Source organism: Semicossyphus pulcher, unplaced genomic scaffold (assembly GCF_022749685.1).
Source record: "Semicossyphus pulcher isolate SPU_LCO1_2020_fin unplaced genomic scaffold, fSemPul1.0.p SCAF_18, whole genome shotgun sequence".
Taxonomy (NCBI): domain Eukaryota; kingdom Metazoa; phylum Chordata; class Actinopteri; order Labriformes; family Labridae; genus Semicossyphus; species Semicossyphus pulcher.
Window position 1 is genome coordinate 3641251 of NW_027211691.1, and position 24111 is coordinate 3665361.

The 24111-nt window shown below is 43.5% G+C and overlaps 1 protein-coding gene across 1 annotated transcript in view; it reads right to left on the reverse strand.

The window, feature by feature from the left end:
• Positions 1-7725: 7725 nt before the first annotated feature.
• The window catches only part of mkxa (mohawk homeobox a), a 28480-nt gene continuing 12094 nt past the window's right edge, over positions 7726-24111 (reverse strand). Inside the window, exons 6-7 of the mRNA XM_069667471.1 lie at positions 10419-10452; positions 7726-10288 (exon numbers count right to left, since the gene is read on the reverse strand). Of these exons, the coding sequence (XP_069523572.1) occupies positions 10081-10288; positions 10419-10452 (242 nt within the window). The 3' untranslated portion in view covers positions 7726-10080. The remainder of the gene's footprint in view (positions 10289-10418; positions 10453-24111) is intronic.

Genomic DNA, 24111 nt, shown 5'->3' on the forward strand with positions numbered 1-24111 from the left:
GTTGGCAGCTGTGCGCTGGCTTGGACCAACAGCACCTCTGGATGGGGGCTCTTTGTTTGTAGCAGCTGTTTAGTCGATCTGTCTCAGGAGCTCAGAGATCGGGCAATTACCGGGATTTAGGCTGTTAGGAAACAGCTGAGATGCTCGTGCGGCCTTGTTGCTGTTGCCGTGACTCTTGGATGGACTTGGACACGGGATCCAGGGAGGAAATTCACAGGCATTACCCTCCGATAAACAAACAGAGATGTGTGCATGGTGGGCTTGTTTGGATGTTGGAAGGCAAATGAAAAATGATCAGACTAACCTCTGAACAACAGCACCGAACATGAGATCTGTAATGTTGCACGGCTTTGTGGTGAGACTGTGACTTGGATCATGTCCGTTTACAGCGAACAGGAAGAAATGTTTAGCGCGGTTGGAGTTTGTGTAATCGTCGTCTTGCCGACAACACGTTGCGGTCGATGAAATCATGTGAATGAAAACATGACACCAGGTATCGATAAAGAGATTTCCTGCATTCCCTTGCCCCTGAAGACCCATTCCTCTTCCATGTCATGTCTCTCTTTCTGTGGGAGAAGTTTACTCTGGCAGCCGAGCAGAGTGTTTCTAAACCATCTACGTTTATCCATTTCCCAACGCTCTCAGGTCAGAAAAACGTGCATGCCTTCACAGTCTGCTCTTACAAGCCCAATTGACCCTTTTTGTTAAAAACAGGCATGTGTCACATTTTTTCCCCTTTTTCAGGCGGACTTACAAAACAAAACAGAGATGATGTCCACCTGGAAAAACAGCCAGCATGGCCTTGTTTGGCAAACTCAGCATTTTCTTGCGGTTTCATGTAAGCATAGCTCTCTCTCTCTTGTTTCTGGTGGTTTCTGAAGTTCAATATGAGAAATGAAGACAGGAAATATTTTTCAACTGCCTTAGGTTAGCTCAACATGGACTCAGACGCCGCCTCACAGAAAAGATTGATCCAGAAGGAGAGCTGAAGATCGAGGCTTTAGTACAAAAGTGGAATCAAGAAGACAAACAGGGGATGTTTTTTAATGACTTGAAGAAGTGATTCATCAAAGCTGGAATATAAGGAATATGGAATAATGGTGTATAAGACAACAAACATGTTCTGTCTAACAAAGAATAAAGGAGAGGGGCTCCACTGCTGCATTCACTTTGATTCAGGCCTTCTGACCGGCACAGGAAAACAAAAGGTCAGACAGAACGGCAGAACACTTATCCTGTTCAGGGTCGCGCTGCTGGAGCCTCACCCAGCTCAATCACAGGGCTGACACACAGAGACAGACAACTTTTCACATTCACACCTACGAGCAATTTAGAGTCACCAATGAACCTAACGAGCATGTCTTTGGACTGTGGGAGGAAGCCGGAGTACCCAGAGGGAACCCACGCATGCACAGGGAGAACATGCAGACTTCACACAGAAAGGGACAATTAGTACTAGTATGAAATCTGGTGTGTTTGTTCTCTAGAGGTTTTTGATGAAGTCTGCCCAACTGGCCATTAAAAATCCAAGAAGGTGGCCATTTTTTTTCAAGATTTTTCATATAAATGTGTGTATATTTAGCAGGTTGTAGCATCTTGGTTTGTACTTTCAAATCCATGCTACAACATTTTCTGGCTTGTGAAACACTGGTTTAATGATTGCAGTGTTCACAGAAAGGCCCCCTTATACGAACTGGGATCCAGACCAGGAATCTTGTAGCTGTGAGGCCACAGTGCTAACCACTGCCCTAACAGATATCAAATGAAATTACTTATTGTCTATTATTTCATGGAATTATTCTAAAAATTGGTGCATCTACAAATACGTTTAATTCACTCCTAAAGGAAAGGTGATTCATTATTTTCCAACATTGATACTATAAGTAGAACTGCACTGGGTGTATTATCTTTTCATGTTTGTCTGTAAAAGAGATCGCGTTTTGTTGCAACAAAAGGATTAGCTTCTTGTCGTCCAGATAGCACTTGTTTAATTCTTGTTGAGAGAGGTACGTAACATCCAGTTGTACATTTGTTCGTTGAAGAAGGCAAGAAATTAACATATTCTAACTTTAGTAGGCAATGCTGACTACTGTTACTGTCAACGGTACTCTCTGCCACCGAGCTGACTTTTAGGTCTTACCCTCAAATTCCACAGGTTCCGTCTCCGGTGCGTTACATATGCGTCACGACCTCCAGAATCGATTGCGCCCATTCAGGTCAATGCTCATGATTCCACAGCACACGTCCCAGAAGCGTCTCTCCGCTCTGCTCCACTAAAGATACACGCCAGGTCTATTTTTGACAGAGGCCACTTCAAGCACGCGTCAAGCTGAACAGAGCAGATCGTTCCAAACAGGTCAGACACGAAAACCGCACACAGCATCGCTCATTGCAAAATAAAACACCATGTACAGACCGGTACAGACTCCGTTTTTGTCCGTTTTCATAACAACACACTGAAATAGTGAAAAAAGAACACTTTTAGTAAAGTAGTGTACTCAGCCATGGAAGAAGCACAGAAATCATGGAATGATGAGCAGATAATCAACCTCGGATCCTGTGGGATCGAGGTGTTACCCTGATATCTGATTCACCGTCTACCATCTGCCTGAGTCTGTATGACGGCGGCATGATTCTTACTTGTCTGTGAAGGTTCTCAGTCATCCCGGTCATGGGGATTCAGTTGTGAAGAAGCTTTTTGGATGCGAGGTGAAACATCTTCAAGAACTTCAACAAAGTCCAGTTGGCTTTTTGGATTAAGCTTCGGATTCAGATTTGGAAGGTTTCCCTCATTCTGAACATATTTATGTGAAGGAATTATAAAGAATGTCAAATGTCTGTAGAAAATTCAGAAATCAGAGCTAATAAGAAATAACAAATTGTTCCCAGCGCATAGCTCTTCATTAATGTAATTCATTTAGTCAGTAATCTGTATAAGCACTGCTCGGTAATTCAGAGTCGGCTAATGTTTTCTTGTATCATCCAGTGGAAGTATCATGCAAACTCAAACTGCTCTCATCACAGTCATGCCCTCTGGGAAAGGATGCTAATTTAACGGGTGTAATTTGTCTGCAGAGTAATAAGGCTCCTCTGACCCTTTGTCTCCTGTGTGATTAGCTCCGGTTCACACACTGTCCGTGATCTGAGCTGCGGCCCGCATGCATCACCTCCTCAAACATCCATGAAGCTACAGCTGATCCAAAACAGCCCCAGTCTCAAAATGATTGCAAGGCCGGACCAAGTTTTTAATCAGTCAATTCTTTCAGGAATCTAACAATTAGCCCCGGCAATCTTTCTCATATTTGTGTCCAAGGGCAGGAGTTAGCAAAGAGACAAAGCCCTGGCTCTAATGAAGCGTGGGCTCCGTGGAGCATCCTTCACAGCAAGGTAACTAATTACTTCAGCATGCCATGGGAGTCATATTTCCTCATCAAATGGGAATTGATTTTCAGGACGTCTGCATTCTTAAATTTCAGTCCATGTGGTTTTGCCCGCTGTCGGTGACGTTGAGTCTCTGGCAGACTAAACGGCCAAGGTGAAGTCTGGAGTCTGTCAAGCTCCGGGTCTCGCCAAGCGGGAATCTCCGCTTGTCCGTCTCGTGCACCGAGATAACCGTGCAGTTCCTCCACTCCTTTCAAATCTTTCAGCAGCACAGAGAGGAGGCATGGAGAAAAAAACTGAAGCTATAGGCAGCATGGAATATCACTTAGTTTCTCAATGGAAAATGTGGCTCAGGGAAGGAGGGGTTTGGACGGATCAGAGAGGAGAGGAAAGAGAGGTCAACAAACCTGATAGGATTATCAAAGGAAGTGTCAGGTTGAGCCGTCTCACAGGGACACGCCTCAGAGGAAAACCAGCAGGGCATCAAGTTGGGTGTTTGACCGGTGCACAGGCTTCGTCCTGAAAGTTTCTGAGTGACAATGGAAAAACAGGATGCTGGGTCTTTCATCACTAAAGTGATTTGTCAGCCACAAACAAGTTGGCTCTAAGAGGCAGCTCCTTAAACTGATCAAGGGCAGCCAGTCCTACCAATAAAAGTGATCCTATTACATATTTGTACAATATAGTCCAGAAACATCTCACTATGAGACGATAAGACTATGTGTGCGTTATGCTGTTAGTGCTAACATACACTGATCAGCCATAACATTGTGACCACTGACAGGTGAAATAAATATCATTGATTATCTCGTTACACTGGCACCTGTCAGTGGGTGGGACATGTTAGGCAGCAAGTGAACATTTCGTCCTCAAAGTTGATGTGTTGGTAAAAGTAGGCAAGTTTAAGGACTTGAGCGACTTTGACTAGGGCTGTATTGTAAGGACTAGATGACTGGGTCAGAGCATCTCCAAAACTGCAGGTCTTGTGGGGTGTTCCCGGTCTGCAGGGGTCAAAACCAAAGTGGTCCAAGGAAAACCAGTGAACCGGCGACAGGTTCAGGGGCGGCCAAGGCTCATTGATGCAAGTGGAGAGCGAAGGCTGGCCCATGTGTACAGAAGAGCTACTGTAGCTGAAACTGCTGAAAGAGTTGATCCTGGTTCTGATAGAAAGGTGTCAGAACACACGGTGTGTCACAGTTTGTTGTGTATGTGGCTGTGTAGCCGCAGACCAGTCAGGTTGCCCATGCTGACCCCTGTCCACCTAGGAAAGTGGCTGGAAGAAGGTAGCCTGGTCTGATGAGTCACGTTTCTTTTACATCGCGTGGATGGCCGAGTGTGTGTGTGTTGCTTACCCTGGGGAAGACATGGCACCAGGATGCACTATGGGAAGAAGGCAAGCAGGTGGAGGTAATGTGATGCTTTGGGCAATGACCTGCTGGGAAATCTTGCCACGTGAATCCTGCCATTCATGTGGATGTTGCTTTGACACGTACCACCTACCTAAACATTGTTGCAGACCAAGTACATGGAAACGGTATTCCCTAATGACAGTGGCCTCTTTCAGCAGGATAACGCACCCTGCCACACTGCAAGATTAGTGACTGAATTAGCTGAAATCTAAGCATAAATATAATTAAAATGAGGGAGTGATAAAAACAGTTTTGCAGGCTGTGAACATGTTTATTTCTGCTGTAAAGTTTTTAAAATGAGGCTCTATGGGGATTGACTCACTTTTGGAGCCAGCCTCAAGTGGACACTCGAGGAACTGCAGTTTTTGGCACTTCCATGTTGGCGTCATTTCTCAAACCTGGAGGTATTGCTGCTTGCTCCAAATACACACCTTCCATTTTGGTTGCCTCATTGTCCCGTCGTTTTCTATAACCTTAAATATGAACGGAGACAGAAACTCACTCTGGTCTAAAAAGTAACTTATCTTGAACCTTTGTCTCCACTGCAGAGAGAATTAAAATCATCTGAAACTATCCACTGAATTGGATCTATGAAATATTTTTTCTCCTACACTCTGCAGTCTTTCTTCTTCAGTGTTCTGTTCTGTCTTTACTGACGTAAGAAGAGGCCTTGGCCTCAGCTTTGTGGCAGAGCTCAGGTTCAGAAGGAGCGGTGGTGGCATGGTAGAGCCATTAATACACAGGACACAGAAAGGAGACCAAGTCCTGAGGAAAAGGGACACACCTAGGAAGTATGAGACATAAATCCAGTCTTCCTCTGGCCTTCCTGAGATGCCCACAGACTCATAAATTGCACAAAGGCTCGGCTGTCCATTGACGCTATCATACAGGATACGCAATACCACAAGTGTTTAAATTATATGTACAGACTTCCCAGAGGTATCCACAACACGGCAGCGGATATAGAACAACCCAAACTTTATAAAATCTTTATTTAAAACCATTTATCTCTCTGGAACTCCTCAGAGACAGATTTCAATCTGATCCCGGGTCAAACAAATAAAGCAAAAAGCCCAACATCCTTCTAAAGGTAGCAAAAACACACAGGAGATAGGAGACGCTGGGGCCCAAACCACTAATGTGTGGGATGTGGTTGACGCAGATCGCTGCTGTATACATTCAGCTCTTCCAATGGTTTGTCATGATTAGATTGTTTAGCTCTTAAAAACCGCCCCGCCTTGTGTGCAGTAAACAAACATCTTCTATATTGTGCTCAGTGTCAGGCTGCGGCTCATGGTTAGAATTAAGATTTCAGCCTGATGACATCAACAAAGGAAACTAAAATAGCCAAACAGACTAACATTGGTGTTTGCATCATGTTGTTTCTCGCTTCTTTAATGATGCATTCACTGAAACCCCTGCATACAATCTGAGGCTCTTAATGATGAAGTGGAATGTGTGATAATAACCTGTAAAACTGTATTATTTTTAAGTTTTTCATTATAAATTATACATGTAGCTTAAAGTAAAAGGGGTTGCTTTGAGTGAAACTCGCAGAATTTGCCAACTCTGCAGTCGCTCTCAGCTACAGGGAGTTTGTATTAGCATTTTAAGCTACGTGCTTTGATGTATGGCCCAAAATGTAGAACCATCTTTCTATCTGCATCATGTAGCAGCTGTTTTCAGTGAATAACAATGATAACCCCTCTCTACACAACCTGCCCAGCACAAAACTGAAGACAAAAGGTACCAGGTGATGAACACAGTGAAGCATTCCACAGCCAAAGAACTAGATATTTTTCTAAGGTGTTGGTAGTGAATGAAACAAGATTAAAAGGAAGGAATGATGAACTTTTTAAATAAGAAAAAACATGAGCAAACGTCAGATTAATGTTAATAGGATATTGTTTAAGAATGCTTTTTTTTTTTTTTAAATCAACAAATAAATAAAAACATGGAGTCAGGAATAAGACAAACTTGTTTCTTTTAAAAATCAGCTCTGTTCTCCAACTGAAGTCCCGCCCCCCCCTTGGTTACTGTTGCTACACCTGTCAAGCTTTCGCACCGGCATGTGAATATTATGGCGTTTTCAACATTAACAGTGAGAGATGTTCCATAAGGTAAAGAACAGCAAATTCCTGGTCAAATAGTTCCAAATATCAGAGAGAAGTTGACAGAAAGGACGACAAGACGCAGGTGAAAGATACACCCAGAATATATTGTGTCAGCTGAGTGTTGAGGATGAAGAGGACATTAAAATCGAGGATGTCTTGACAATTCATGTTAAGGACAGTCATATACAGGAACAACAATGTTCTCACACAGCAGGGTAAGTCAGCATATTGTTTTATTTTAAGCTAATATTTAGTTATGACTCCCTATCTTTCATTATCTAATATGTTTGAGCCCGTTGCTAGCAAAACTAAATTATCCCACTTTTTCAAGTTGTTTAAAATGCATCAGGATATTTTGCTCGCATATCGTGGGCTTGATCCAAACACTGGATCTGGATTAAACGAAGGAGTTTTTGTTGATATCTGATGGATTAAGCTGCGAGTGCGGTCTTCCACAATTTATAATCCATGTTCGACATCTCTCCTCTCCATTTTTTTCTTAGGGAAAAGCTAAAAATATGACAACCCCCTCTAGACTTTGAAGAAATCTGCTGTCGGACTTGACAGGCCTCCCATGCCTAGTTACTGTTGCTAATGTAGGATTGGACATTGGCCGTTCAAGGGAGGGGCTTAGCGAAGGGACAAAATCCTTCCAAAACGTCTCCAAAAAGATGTTGCTCTGCATCGAGGGGATGTATAAGAAATGCAATTTCCGCTAACACATTAGCAATTAATAAGGTGATATTTGTCAGTGATGAGTAACAGCTTCTTTCAACTCCAAAAATAAGACGTGATGTGTTTCATTTCATTCAGAGGTTTATTCATTGCTTTGACCACGAAACATCTGTTTTTATAAAAGAAACTTTACATGAGAGCAACAAGGAGATATGCATTTGGTCATTGGATTGAAAATCCAGTCTCTATCAAAACAAACAAAAAGAAAAATCTCAATTTATATAACTTAACAATAAAAAAACAAACTTCTTTGTTTTTACAAAGTCTGTAATAATAATTTATAGGCTTTAATACATACCATTGCTTTCCATTTGTCAGCGTGGTTGTGAGTAAGGCATGTACAGTACCAGAGTGTGGCCGTAGAAACCTCTTTGTTAGTACTCGTAGTGTCGTTGTTGGGGAGTGGCTGCAGGTAGGAACAACAAAGGCTGCTCTGTCGAAGCCTCCTTCCCTCGCTCCTTCTCTTCCCAGCGAGCGGGTATCGTGTGAGGTGTGAGGGTCGCGAGTGGTCCAGAGGTTCAGAGGTGCGATTAGAAACACACGGCAGCCGGCCCGGCACTACCCTGCAGCTACCCTGCCTGGATCAGGTGTATAAAAAACACATGTGGGAGCCCAAAACCCCCACTGCATAAGCAAATAGTGCCTGGGGATTGGCTAGTGCGATTGATTTCATTACACATCCATAGGCACGCTAACAGGAATAATATAGAGTTGTCCTTCATTTCTTTTACTTCTCTTCATTTAACCATAGGTTCTGAATGGAGGCTGTGTTTTCTGATTGAAAACCAAGAACTGTAAGTGCAGCTTTTTTCAAACAGTTTGCACATTCAATACATAGAAATCAGTCAAAAAGTCTCTTTGTGCAGCTCTTTTAAAGTCTTTGACCAGAAGCACAGTCTGGGTCGTCGGAAAAACAAAAAAACTGCACATTTGATGAAGGAGTGTACATTTTGACACACATAAACAGTACCTTGAAGATATACATAACATTAAAAAGTCAGCACAAAGAGCCAACTTCAGTTTCTCCCAAAAGTCCAACTTGATTTCCCCCCAGTTTGTGAACTTGGCTTCATTTGCTACAAACGCTTTAAACATATGCACCGTACACGAGCACTTTCCATTGGATGACAAAAAGAAGCTCTTAATGCCGCACAGAAAAGCGAAACCAAGAACAAAAGTTGCGATTGAAAACAAAACGACCACACATATACAGACTGACAGTAACAAATACTCTGAACACTTGCTAGATAATACTGGAATGTGTTTTTGAAGACAAACCAAAAAAGAAAAAATGACGCGAGAGGGGGAGAAAGTCAAACGCTTAAGTCTGTCCTCTGGCTTCTTGTAAACAGCAATTTGAATGTAATGCTAAACAGCTGAGAGGGCTGACGATCAAACGGGCGGGCGGGGGGAGCTGGTGGTGGCTTTGCTTTTTCTCGTACACTCCGGACTATCTTGTTCTGAGCACAAACATGTGAGAAGGCAACAAATGTCCACAGAAAAAAAAAACACTGATAATGCAAAGCGAAAACATCCCTTTTAGGTCATGGCATTCTTCTGTTAGAACAGATACTGTCGTGAAGCCTTAAAGTACGCATGCAGATCTACGCAGACGTGGGTGAACGTGACTTCACTGGGTCCAGCTGAGCATCTGTGCACGTTTCAGCTGCTAAGATAAGAAAGAAATCCTCCGCTGCTTGATGAACTCCAAGGCCGAGATGTGGACAAGGTGGAGAACACTGGCTGCTTATTGCCTGCTGCTTTCTTATCTACGTGCGCAACAGTCATTGTTGTCCTGCCAGCAACGAGAGGCCGACTGAGACGAAACAGTGTTCGGTTTTAAAGACTCCAGTCAAAACAAGCTCAACGCCTTCAGGGAAATATTGCTGGGAGTGTTCTGTGTGTGCTTTTTGAGCTCATCAGTGCCTCGGATGGTGAGCTCATTCAGTCTTAAGGCACAGGCTGTTTGTCAGGGGGAGTTTTCATTCACAAAATGAATCCTGAATCAAGACTGCGGCTCTAAACTCGAGGCACATCAGTATTTGTAACTTTGCAATGACTACAGTCGGTGAGTTCTTCGTCTAAAAATAACAAAGGCACTTTGGCAAAATACAAATTTCGTAGCATAAAAAAGAAGAAATAAAAAATAATCAGAAAAATAAGTTAACATTAGAAAAGTGTCTTGTTTTAGGAAATACTGCATCATCAACGCTTGGCTGTCGCACATCAAGCCAGCACAGAAAATGATGGTCAAGGCCTCTTTTTGCACTTTTTTTTTTGACACCAAAAATAAAGAGTGTTCTCTTTTTGTTCCAGACTTCCTTTATAAAAAAAACAGTTCATTCTCTCGAGCAGGGGAGTTTTTTGGACTCCGCTGAGTTTGCTGGAACGTGAGTGTTTGCTGGTTTGCATAGAGAGAGATGTGAGGATGACGTCAGGGGCTAATATTTCTGCACCAGCGGCACTTTAACAGTCTTGATCTCTGCTATATGGGAGGACTTCTGGATGATGCAGCTGGTGGTCCCGGAGGCGCTGTCCTTCCCCTGCGCCAAGTTGGTCAAGGCCATGGCGGCGTTGATCTCCCTCCAGTACGTCTCGTCTTTGCCCTTCACCTTCTCCTTCTGCGCAGCTCCGACGCCACCGCTGCTGCTGATGATCAGCAGAACACGCAAACATGCAGAGGAAAGAACAAAACAGAGAGCGAGGGAAGTTAGAGGTCAAGTTCAGCTTGTAATGAATGAAATAAAGGATGTAATCCGGTAAGAGAAAGTGAACTCACTTGTCACATTTACTTGATCCATGCTCTGTGGTTTCTGAAAGCACAAGAGAGGGGGAAAGAAAGGTTAATTTCTCCGGGTTAATGAGGATTTATTGGAATATAACTGAATATACAGGCTCAGGAAATGTGTGTGTGTTAGTCTGTGCTGTATGTGTACGCAGCGTCCTGTGCAAACATGTGTTGCTCTGTTTTCTCTCCTCACTCAGACGCTGGACAAAAAGGACGTTTTTGCAAGAAGCCGTCAAGAAACAAGGTGACTAATAGGATCGAGCTGAATGATGTTTCTTATGACTCATAAACTCCACTCTGTAATATTTAGTTTGAAAAACAAATGGGCCCAGGCCAACCTAATTGACTTGTCTGAGGAAATCAGATTGAAAATGACTGAGCGTAGAAGATTTGAGTGGGAATGAAAGAGCAGCAAGTGAGTCAGTGAGAGGAAGATGGATGTCTGCTCGCTTTCTTTCCCTCCTGATATGCGAGCAGTCTCTATCTCATATGTGAAACATTAGTGTGGAATAGCAAAGCTATTAAACAATGAAATCGAACTTCTCTTCAAGGCAAACTGTGTGTTTACTTCAGAGGGAGACCATGTGCACGTCGGTGAACCTGTCTTCTGTCCTGGGTCAGCTCTAGGTAGGCTTTGCCTGGCAGTGAATATGATGACACAGGCTTGGCAATTCATGAGGCATTAAAGGAGAGCAGAGCGTCTGGGTTTTCTAGCTGTGCAGCCTCCAGGCGCTCTCTTTAAGTCAACCAAACAAACAGCTAAGGCCCGGTGAGCTCTTAAGAAGTTCAGGTATAGATGACTGGCCGACTTAAGGATCTTCAAAAGACGGAAAAATTTCATGATATTTCTGTGTAGTTGCAGGGATGTGAACAGACATTTAAAGGGGCAGGGGCTCAAGAAAAAAAAGGGCACTCAACGGACCCTAATGTTTCCACCCCATCAGTCCTTATGACACATGATGCATTGGGAAGTCCATACCTTTTATCATATTTAAGTGGAATTGTCAGGTATCTCTGACCCTCTACACCCCTATAAACGGCCACATTTGTTGTCCATCTGTTCACGAGCCCGTTCAAACGTACCAAAGAGTTTGTCTCTTAGGCCCATTGCTCAACAATGGCCTCTCTTCCTGCTCTCTTGCACTGACTTTGTTTCTTCAACCTTGCAGATGTCCTACCACAAACACATCACCCAGGAACAGCGAGTCCCTTGCACACCTCCCCACACCACATATTCCAGTAAAGCAAATGTGAAAACCTGAGCTGCCGTTTTAACGAGCCCCTTCACTGCGCCACCAACACCGCAACACAACCGTCGACGGGCGTTTCTGACAGTTCCCTGCTGCTAATGAAAATCTGCACCCGTCATTTTCACTTGAATTTCATTCCCATGATTGTTAGAAGGGACTGGAAAAGGTTGCACAAGGACATTGTGTTTGGGGTTTAGCATCATCTCAGACAGCCGCAGAGACGGAGAGCCAAACTCCTCCGGGTGTTGGAGAAAGCACATACGAGGTTTGTACCGTTCTGCTTTGTCACCTCTAACCTCGCCTAAGCCCTCCATAGACTTTCCAAAGATCTCGATCCAGTGTTCAAGCTGCAATAAGCGCCTAATTATCCCAAACGTATTGCTTTGTTCCTCCCTTGTTTTCCAAAAATGTTCCCTTTTAGTCTGACCCGTGCCGACGGTGCCGAGTTTGCAAGGCCTCAGGCTAATATGTGCCTGATTATGAAATTTCCTGCTCGTTCTGTAATAGGTATATTCCACAGAGAGAGATAGACTTCCCTCGCCGCAATTTTCTTCTGTTGATAGTTCTTGACAGAAGGAGAGAGGAATGTGTGTGCACGTGTGAGAGGGAGATGAGGACATGATAACCCAGAAGTACAAACCACAGAATGAGATCTTAGGTTTTAGTGCGTCAAAGCGCTGCAACTGAATCCTCACGTTCTCGTCCGACCACAACTCCCTGCCGTCCTATCTTTCCCTCAGCCTTTATCTTGATTTATCAGCGAGGCCTTTTCCCTTTATTGATATTCCTCAGGTCCCAGAGCCTCTGTCCTCCACTTGTCCACCGCTGTCTGCAGCAATTTGCTCTTACACCTCCTGATCCAAGTACAAATATTTCCCTTCTATGTTTTAATAAAAGGTGACTCCTAGCTTCCTCTTCTTCCATATTTTCAAACCATCTCCTACTTTCTTTTTTTCTGTATTTTCCAGCCAGTTTTTCAAACATCTTCTCTGCACTCGCTCCATCTACTCTCTCGATTGTTGCCCGTGCTCAGAGGCAGATTGTTCCTGATTAAAAATATGCACCATTCTCCATAATCACAGCTCTGTAATTACAGGACAATTACTCTGTTTCCAGTGTTTTTTATGTCCCCCAAAAATATATTAGGTCAGTTTTTACTGCTGCGGTGTTAGGCGTATAGATCAGTTGGTGGCAGCAGCACGAAGGTCAATGCCAGCCACATCAACAACAACAGAAGAAAGTGTCTCTTTGTGTGTTGTGGACTTTCTGTGGGCTGTGAAGTGCAGTGTGTGCGAGTCTTTCCATCCACAGCCTTAAGTGTTTCCAGTATGTGTGAGGCAGTCACTGTCCAGATGCTCCGTTTAGAACATACAAAACAGTGTTTTCCGAGGTTTACAGCAGGTGGAGGAGGTGGACATGCAGAGGGCCACCCTGATCCCAAGGATCCCCCACCCTGGATCAGGCAGCGGTCCCTGCCCTCGGGAACGCCGGACCCCATGATCTGGAAATGCACCACTGCATACAAAAACTCTATTTCCAAAGCTCTGTGCCTAAAACATCTAAAACTCAGATTTTTTAAAACAAGAGCAGAGCCAAAGACTCAATAAAACTGCAATAAATCACGCAGGACCTTTTATTATTTTCTCTTTCTTTTTTCCACTTTTTTTCCTTTGCTACCGAACGCTCAGTCCCACTTTTCTGTTGCCTTTGGGCTCCACTGACAGTGGGGTTTCACAGACCGCCACGGGGGAAAGCTAAAGAGTCGGATGGTTTCTGGCGGCACGCTGGAAGTCCAAAAATACTAGCTCACTTAACATCACCGCGGGGTAATAGAGGGAGAGCAAAAAGAGGGTAAAAGACAGAAAAAATCCTGAGTAGCTTTAACACAACGCGGTGAAAATGAGAGAAAACAAGCGGGGGCCGACAAATTAGAGAGGGAGTGAGGTTACACCTGTTAAGACGAGTGCGGAGGAGAGCGGTCGACTATCATCATTACCATCTGCTGCTGTTGTTAGCAACATACAACAATAAACAAGGCAGGCTCTGTTGCACAAACTGAGGGCTGGGCTGAATTAGGCAGACAAATAAACACAAACACACACACACATAGACATTCAGGCTTTTTAGTTGGTGGTCTCAACCACGAGTGACTTAGAATAAGTGTCAGTTCTTACATCACCGACAATCTCATGCTGCCAAAAACATCAGAGGCTTTACAATGTTTCCATAACTATAAAAACAATTGAGTTAAGTGGTTACAACAACAGAACAGATAAAAGGAGGGACGGGAATTTAAAGGAATAGTTCGACATTTTTGGGAAATATGCTTATTTGCTTTCTTTTTGGGGGGTTAAACAGGAAGGTTGGAACCACAGTCATGTCTGCGGCATAATTATGTGCAGGAGCCAATTAGCTTAGCTTAGCCTAGCGTTAAGACTGGCAGCATTGAGAAACAGCTAGCCTGATCCCCTCCAAACTACCAGCAGGAATATTGCTTATTAATAAACACTTTTTAGTGTGTTAACTAACAGGCATGTTCAAATTTAACTTTGTTGGTTTCAAGAAGTAATATAGTGGAATTATGTCTTGGCTATTATTTCTTGACAAGCAGGTACCAATCACAAGTTGTTTATTACATTTCCACATCTAAACGAATCTCTGCTGGAAGAAAGACAGCAGGGGAAAAAAAACCTTTGAAAGTGTGAATGAGAAAAGATTCTCATAAACCACGTCCACTTTGTAACTTTGTTCCCAGAGCTGTAGAGCTTTCATGATCTAAAGATAGAAAAAAGTTCAGTTCTTAGGTCATGTGAAGAAGATAGAGCTGACTTCATCTGCTGATGAAGACCAGGACGTGGTTGTAAGCTGCGGTACAGGCCAGAGAGTGTGCCTTGAGTTACAACCACCTGTCAGCTCCGTGTTGGTTCCAAAAGTAGTTTGAATGACTGTAAATTATGTTGTAACAATTTCTAAATCCGTACGATTAACAAGAAAACGTTGTTAAAGGCGGATTTAGAAAGTGGTTTCGAACAACACGTCACTTGGCAGGAGGTGAAGTGCTTTAACTTTGACCAGAATAAGATTATTACAACACTGACACACACACACACACACACACACACACACACACACACACACACACACACAAATTCAAACTCGATTGTTAAGTAAGGAAATGAGCTAAGCTGATTTCCTCATAAGCCCCCAATGAGAAGCAGAGTGTTGTTGCAGACTCGACAATCTGTTCCTGCTGACCTGTGCAAGTTCAGGTCAGGATGAGAACAGATCATCACACGGATACTTTGATTTGTCAGACGGACGGTAAAAAAGAGTCAGGACTTACTGTCACCAGGTGAGTCAGACCTCTTCAGTGGACTGAAAATGCAGCTGAGCTTAATCTCCAGCAAATGTGCACTCCTCTCTCGTCTGCAGACCATTCAGAGAGCTTTACTCGACTGCAACATTCAACCTTTCATACACAAAGATGGAGGCAACCTGCCCATCAGGATCTAATCCAACTATTTCACACACATTTACACGCCGACAAGAGAAGTTTTGTTCAACAACACTTTACATATTGATCAGGAAGCGGAAATTGAACTGCTCAGGGTCGGGGGGCTGGAGCCAATCCCAGCTGTCATTGGGCAAGAGGCAGGCTACACCCTCGACAGGTCGCCTGTCAATCACAGAGACACATAGAGCCAACCTTTCACGCTCACATGAGCAATTTAGAGTCATCAATGAACCGAACGAGCATGTCTTTGGACTGTGGGAGGAAGCCGGAGTACCCGGAGGGAACCACGCAGGGTTTATGATCTGACCTGACAAACTGGTCATTTAAGAATTCAAGATGGCCGCCAAATTGTACATTTGCCAGATTCTATAATCTTGGTTTTATTTGTACGTTTTAAACCACGCTTCAATATTTTTGGCTAGTTTAGCTGCTATAATGACTGTATGTAAGATTATATCCGTAACAAAACAGTAAATGAAAATACACCGTTATGACTTTATTGGAAAGATGTCAAAATAAAACTGCAGTGTAACTGTGTTGATCTGATCTTCAGCTACAACTGAACATGAAACTACTGACTTTCTGTTACTGGTCCGTAACTAAAGGTCATGTTACATTACTGCAAACATTAAACCAGTGTTAAACTAGTAAAAGAAATAAATTCTAGCATGTTTTAAGAAGACAAAGTTATTTCAAGATCATTTAAATTGGCCAAACTCTCTTTTTAGACGCCATCTTGAAATAAAGCGCTATTTTGGATTTTAAAAAGGGCTAATCAGGAACATTTGATCAATATTGGAGAACAACCAAACCAAATATTATGCTCGGAACATAATGCCTTATTTGTTCTGCTATCCGCTCCACTTACAGCCTCACAGAGCTCACCGGATGTAAAGTCACAGTCTAATTTGTGAAGACGTGACTTCATGGACCGTGTACTTTTAGCCAAGCTTGTTTAGTTCCGACCAAAGAGCAGACGAGGAAGCCTTCAGGCGATGTCTACTGATGCTATCTTTAATTTGACACCAAACCAAGCCGCAGTCTGGAGCAGGAGGTGCGACAAAGAGCCATCACTCATGCTTTGAGGCTTCCAGATCTTTCTTTTTTTCTGTATTACTTTAATGATCTGTGCTTTTTATAATGTCAGGAAGAGTCTGTAAATGAAGTTAGAGATGACTTGGCACTCCACTGCCTTTCTGTCTGCCAACGCTTCTTTTATATTACCCCTCCCAGCCATTTTTCTGCCTCTCTTTCTGTCTCCACGGGTGGTGAATAAGTCTGAGTCTGACACTCCAACGAACCAAACTGTCAGTTCCACTCAGTTAGCCAAAGACATCATACACGCTGAGAATTTAATGCCTTCTCCGTTTGTCTTGACAACACTTTCATCACTTAAGAAAATATTGAACAATTAGCCCTTCCACTATTGAATAGAACATACACACAGTGACAGAGCCAGACAGATACCGATCTGCTGCCCAAAACGACTCCCCCATCCTCGGCACGTCTTCCTGTGTTGATCTTTTCCATGTCTGCCCGGCAGATGACACAGTGGTGTGGCTGCGGTCGGGGCAGATAACTAACATCCAGCAGCGAGGACCTCGCTTTGTGTCTTCTTGCTAGATGGGGAAATAATAATAGTGTTTCAAGATGCTTAAGTGCTGCCAGGTTGTCATTGTGTTTACGAGTGCCAGTAAACACAGTGTAATCAGGGCCCCAGTAAATCAGCCAAAATGGGAAGATCGTCTCGACGGAGAAGTAAATATGTTGTCATGGCGAGCGTGTCTTTTCAGCGTGTGTGCGTGTGGGTGTGACTGCCAGGGTGTCACGGACAAACTAAAAAAGATCACGAATTGGGATTTGGCGTGACAACAGATGATCGCAGGGGGAATGATCATCACACCAGATTTAAAAGAGGAGAGTGATATCATCGGAGCATCAGAGCCAGGGTTTCCCTCAGTTGAACATCCGCCGGGCCTGAACTCTCTGGGTTTGTTTTATCAATTTAATATGTTTTTAAAACTGCTCCATTACATGTAATACACTTTTAAGAAACACTTTAGGAGAACAGCAGGTCAAAAGATAAGTGTTCTTAACCGTCATTGGTGTAGACAGATGTTTAACACTTGGTGCCCACAAACTTCCACAAGCTAATGCTAGCAACCATAGCTACCTAGCCAAACAGTCGGTCACATATATATGGCAGAAGCCAAAAATGTATCGTCGTCCTGACTTGTGCAACACAATCATCGATAGGCTAGTGCCAAATATTTATATTTTAATTTATGAATATTTGGCGCAGATTTCCCTGCGATTTTGACTCACCGCGTCACTACTCATGACCCCTAACCCTTAACAGTAGTTCAGACGGCCCACTACAGGAGGTAAAGGCGATGAGGAAGAGATTACTATCATTTGCAGCTCGACAGAATGAGCAACGTTAGCCCAGCCTTGGGTCGACGAAGCAGCAGAAGCGCAGCTAGCGTATGTAAATGCTACAAAATGAGCCCCATTTCAATTACGCTTTAGAAGCTCATGTTCTTTCTTCTCTTCATGTTCTCTCACCAACCTACTCGGTCTTTTTTGACTCCATAAAACAATTACATTGTAATCTAATGGCATGAATGTGTTGATTTTTCCTCTGGCTTTACAGTGATCCGTCTATCACATCCATCCATTTTCCTCCACTAATCCGAGGTCGGATCACGGTGGCAGCAGGCTAAGCAAGTTAGCCAAGACGTCCCTCTCCCTAGCAACATTTTCCAGCTCCTCCCGCGGGACCCCAAGGCGTTCCCAGGCCAGGTGAGATATATAATCCCCCCTGTGAGCTCTACGTGCCCCGCAAACCTCCACAGGAACCACCTCAACCGGCTCCTTTCGATGCGAAGGAGTAGCGGCTCTACTCCGAGCTCCCTCCGGATGTCCGAGCTCCTTACCCTCTCTCTAAGGCTGAGCCCAGACACCCTGCAGAGGAAACTCATTTCAGCCGCTTGTACACGCAATCTCATTGTTTTGTTCACTACCCAAAGCTCATGACCACGGGTGAGGATTTTAACGTAGATCGAATGGTAAACTGAGAGTTTACAGTGATCCATTTGGTATTTAGCACAAGACTCAGTCAGGATTTGAATTCAAGTCTGGTATAGAGCGCAAAAACGTTCAATCAATGTATGCTGATTTTGTTATAATGTGCCCAGCATTTTAAGCCTGTACAAATGAGCCTGTACTTTTTCACTTCAACAGCATTTAAAGAGTTTACATGCTTTGATTCTTCATAAGAGTCTGCTAAAGTTGTTGAGATTTCAAAACAACTTCCTTACAACTTTTCTGGGGGAAACCTCGAGAGCACTTGCACATGAGATGCTGACTTCGTGACAACAGGGACAAGCTGCTTGATAAACAATGAACAGACAAGCCTGTTATCGACGCTTTGACACGACAGGTAAAAAAAAAAATGGAAACACGTCATGGGTGATTTTCCCAAGTCGGACCATTACATCACAGGTTTCTGAGTATCATCCTCTGGGAACAACCGCTGCTGTTTGCGGTGCCCGAAACACACTCACATTAGAAGAGAGAAAAAAGCAGAAACCGCGAGTAAACATTATTCCGATTTTTAACTGTTTTCATGTGCCTGAAATATCCTCTTTTGGGGATCTGGATGCCAAATGACATGTTAGCGCTGCTCTCACTGCATCATTATGTTGCAATTCTTCACAGTGGTTGGTTGAACTGCCCGCTCACACTCTTTGGGGATTTCTGTGTGTGTGTGTGTGTGTGTGTGTGTTCTGTGTCCTCGCTGGGTCACACCTCTGCTCTCTCATTAAACCTCCCTCTGCTCTCCTCTGTCCCGTGGGAACGCACAATGGCAGCCTATTGTTCTAGACACAGCTCGGTTTTTTAAAATGGAAACAATTTGTGTTTTATACGGGCCGAGGCAGCGCGGCTCGGTTTCCCTGACTGTGAGTCTGAGGACCTGATTGTGTGTGTGTGCGTGTGTGAGCCCTGCCGTGCTGTGGATTTAAAAACCATCATATTGAGAGAGCCCATTATTCCTTCCACTTCTATGTTAGGGAGTTGTGTTGTGTATAAACAGAGTCGTGCTGATGTTGGTCTGTTAACACGTCCCCGCAGGATGAACTCTGTCTCAGTCTGCTGCTGTCTCCTCTGTTTGCCTCTCACCCAGACTCTGTTTAGTGGTCAGAAGCCAATATCCCAGCCTCCACTGACAGAGACTCACCATCACTTTAATTATTTTCTGTCTCTCTCTCTCTCTCATGTCTCTCTCTCTCTGTCTTTTTATCCACCTTTCCATTCACATGAAGCTGCACCACAGATCAGTGCCAGGTTTATACCTCATCTCTGCCAACTCCCTGTCGTTCCCACCGTCGGAGCAGCCACGCCCTGAAGGACACTTCACAGCCTCTCAGACTCATCACTGGAGCCTCCACATTGTAAAGACAGAGCGTAAAAATGACTTAAGAGAATGTCATGTCATGTCGGGCCTTTATATAAGTAAGCCAACACATTCCCACTTTCAACTCGTCAAATACAGCAGCTTTGTCAGCGGCCCTACGCTTCAAAATATGACGATATAGGTGCCACTCTACATCACTTGCAGAGGTTCTGATCAAGTGAGCAATAATGAACAAGCTTTAATGCTTTAATCATTAGCGAATCTAAACTATAAGCTTTAGGACAGCCCCATTTTGAGTTGGACCACATCAAAGTTGTTCAGTTAGTTTGTAGCTTTGTGTTCGAATACAGTCTTCCACCAGAGGAAAAAGTTGGCCGAGAGGACTCTTAATAATCCAGCTGTTTTTGGAAAGACACATCGCTGTTAAATTATGAAAGAAATGAAATTTTAAAATGCTCCGAGGAGCACAAATAAAACTTTCATCATCTCTCAAACACTGGAAGAAGGTTCAGATGGGGGATATTCAAAGAAAAACTCTACATGGACAGACACTGTTTAAAGCAGGTGCAAAAATATGAAAAGAATGCATGTGAACTTTAATCCGAGGCTTAGTTTAATTGTTATTTTACCAAAATCCCTAAATTCAAGTCCTATTCCTAAAACAGCTCTGTAATAAAGTGAGGTTTAGTCCACTGACCTCAGTCTGGCGGATTTCCCTTTTCTCCCTATCTTTGTGAGAGGAAATACAAGAACGCACACTCGTCTCATTTCTTCCAACCACAATCTCTGTCTCTTAGTCATGGCCACCATGCTGCCTTTCTTCTCCCAACAGGCCACTGCTGGAGAAACTCAAACCAAGATCTGGATGGAACAAGTGCCTCCCTCTCCTCTTTTTGTCCCTGATTCCTGAAGTCCAACCTGAACCAAGTGAGTTTTGGCAAAATGCAGTCTTGGATCAACATCCATAACCCCCTCCTCCCTTTCTCTGTCTTCCCTTTCCCCGTCCTATGAAACTGTGGAAAGAGCAGATCGTAGCCAGTCTATCCACATCTCTGGATTCCTCACATGATGAGTCCTCATTTATCACTGTCCGGGGAGTGGCTCATTGTCACCAAGCGGCCTCGTGTCAAGCATTGTCTTCCCCATTGCTCTGCGGTTTACATTAAATTACACAGCGGCTCATCAGTCAGCGAAAGTGACATCTTAAATCAGACACGACAGCTTCCATCCCTTAACAACGCTGCCGTATAAATCATCACAGTTGGGCTTTTCTTTGGAGAGCAAACAAGAGACACATTAATGGTAAAGGAAATCCAGTTAAGTGAATCTTGTTAGGCAGAAATATGAAAACAGACATGATAGAAATAATTTTTTTATCACATCCGATCTTTCAACCTTTCTACCACTGGACAAGAAATCCAAACATTATTTTATTTCCACATTAAGGTAACTTTTCTTCCTTTCACCTGGACGAATCCAGACCTCCTTAAGGGCCACTGAACCCTCCAGGATTCTAAAACTGTCTGGCACTCGCTCTAAACTAATCTGAAAAGCCCTCGGTGACTGCCGTCAAACGCTTCTGTTTTCATTGACTGTATTTCTAAGAAAAATACGTGTTGAACAGCAACTGACTGAGAAATAAGCCACTTTAATGCTGGAAAATAAAGGTGTTCTTGATGTTTTTTAACACAGACATGGGTGGAATACAATAAACAAGTCATTTTTAGCCATGAGACATACCACTGCTCCCTTTAGGGATGAGTCCTTATGAATTTGGTGCACTTTCATCTAGTTAGCGATGGTGACCTTAACATTTTACAGTACAACTACTCAACATCTATAGGATGGATTGGAGTGAAATTTGGTCCATCCATTTTTGTCACCCTAAGGATAAATTGTTATAGTTTTGGTGTTTCTCTGACTTTTAATGAAGTTGCACCATGGGATGAAAGATTGTAAAATATTATGACCGAATACCAGCAAAACTATCTGTTCTTTGTGTTCACTGCTAAATAGCAAACATCACATGATAATGCACTTAACTAAGGATTTTAACATAAAAGATTTAATGTCTGCATGCTAGTGTTTTAGCATTGTTTTAGCATTGTTGTCAATCACTGTCTCAATTCAAGCTCTACCACATGGATTCTTTATTTTGTGTTCACAAGTGAATTCATTAAGGCAAACTGCAGCATACTGTGAGCACCAGGAAGGTGTTTTTAAAGTGGTTATAAATTTGAGTTTGGAAATCTTGACACCTCTTAACCTCAATGGACACCATCTTGGCTACATAGCTTAAGGGTAGCACACGTTGGTATGGAACAGCGGGCACACAGTGAGCAAAGAAGCTTATAGATATTTTGGTAGGTGGCAATCAAGGTCAAATGTTGGTGATAATGGTCTGCACAGTTGCATTTCCCCTTTTAAAAGAAGAAGTATCAAATTGCGATTGTCTTGTTCACCAAAAAATATGAGGAGTTTTTCGCTGTTTATGAAACAGAGTGAAATTATTTTGGATTACTCTACACGACCTACAAAAGCAAAATAGTTATTCTTACTGCCTGAAACCGCTGGCGGGGGGTAGGTGCCTGACGAAGCGATTAACTGCACGCTGCCTTTGTTTACATTTTCCATGGGTACGGCTTTGTCCACAGGGGGCGCCAAAATCAAAACAAACCGAAAATTCCAAAAAAAAAGCACATCCAAATCTTATAATAGGAAACTTGCTGGTGGCCACTGAGTTGCTTTCAGCCATCAGTGCTTTTCCACATCAGTAGGATCTTTGGCAAGCTTTCTACTTTCACCATCAGGCTACTGCAGCCAGCTGTAACCAGAGTGCATAAAGGAGAGAACCTGAGAAAGTGTACCACTGTCAACCTCGTGTAAAACGTCTGACCGAGATCTCTCAGTCTCCGTCCGCAGAAACGTTGCGAGTTATTTAGCGTATAATGATCTATATGATATCGGACGGGACTAAATCTGGTACGGAGCAAGAAGAAAAACATTGAGCCAGATTCCTGCCATTTAATATCCCATTAAAGGGTAATTTGGCATGAAACCCCTGGCATGTGTGATGGAATTCTACTGCTCCTTGTGTTCAATGAAATTCCCCACAGGCTTTGAACTGTAGGTGTGTGTGCGTGTGGGTGTTTGTACTGGATGTGTGTGTGCATTTGAATGGTGCTCGACTGTGTGTGTGTGTGTGTGTGTGTGTGTGTGTGTGCACGAGTGTGTGAGTCCTTTCAAGCCAGCAGAAGTAGTTTTCCACTGGGGTAAATCTACACTCTCCATCTCCTGCCACGTCTGACTGCCCTCTGTAGTCACAGATAACACTGTGGGCTCAGGCTGCGGCCTCAGCGGCCAACTGGCCCATTAATGTACTTTTAGCCAATGGGATGATGGTTGCCAGGCACGCCACTTTTGCTTTGACCAATCAGAAATGTCGAACAGGCAGGAATTCGGAAAAAGAATGTTCCAAAAGACACCGTTCGTGCTCTTTCTTTCTTTTCCTCCCTTCTGCCTGAAAATGTCAGACATTTTGTCACTGTCAGAGAGGAAGCAGGGGAACATTCTCCGAGCTTAAAGCCGATTTATTCTCTTTTTCCCTCTTTATAACAGATACAAGTCAGATTTATGGGAAATCTGCTACTTGGGGTAAGATTTTTCTGTTATTACAAAAACACAATAAAACTATTTGTAAGAGAGGAATGCGTTCACTATGAAAATATTTGGAATGTGCTGCCGCTGGATGAAAAACGACAGAGGAAATGATGCAAACCTGAGCCTCACATTGTTTCTCCCTCTTTCTTTCGCTCTGTCTGCGGCGGCGAGATCAGATGTGGAATTAAAATTTCATTTTCTCGACTTTTCTTTGTTTCATTTGTTCAACTGGGCGATCGGATCGGAGCGCCCCGGCAGGTGTTCGATCCCATGAGTCAACACGGCCTCGGAGAACTTTCCGTGTGTGGATTCAAAAGCTCCTCTTGCATGTAACAGAGTAACACTTCTGTAAAGGTGCCAGGGCCCCAAGAAATCCAAGAGGGAGACGTCAGCGCCAAGAAGTTATATTAACCATAGAGATAAAATAGTTACTCTCTATTAAAAACAGCAGGCCAGCCAGGTGAATTAATCCGTTTTGGGGGATTTGTCTTATTAAAGTCTGGTAGAGAGGGAGTTATAAGTCTCACTTGGTCTATCCATCTCTCTCTTTTATTTCTCCATCTGTGAGCCCCAGCAGGTGCTTCAACGTGGAAAGCCTGATGTTCGTTCAGGTCACAGGGTTTCAACTCCTTCGATCAGGAGGACTGTAACCGTCACAGCCCTCTGATGCATTTTATACTAACCCCACACATGCCCCCTCCCTCCTTCAAGCTCGCATAATATGAAACACATTCGTCCACAAGCGCAGCTTTGAATGAAACACAATAAAATCTGCTCTTCACCACACAAAGCCCCCCATTCTCTGTCACTCAATCACCTACACCTTTAAATCCGGCCCTCAGG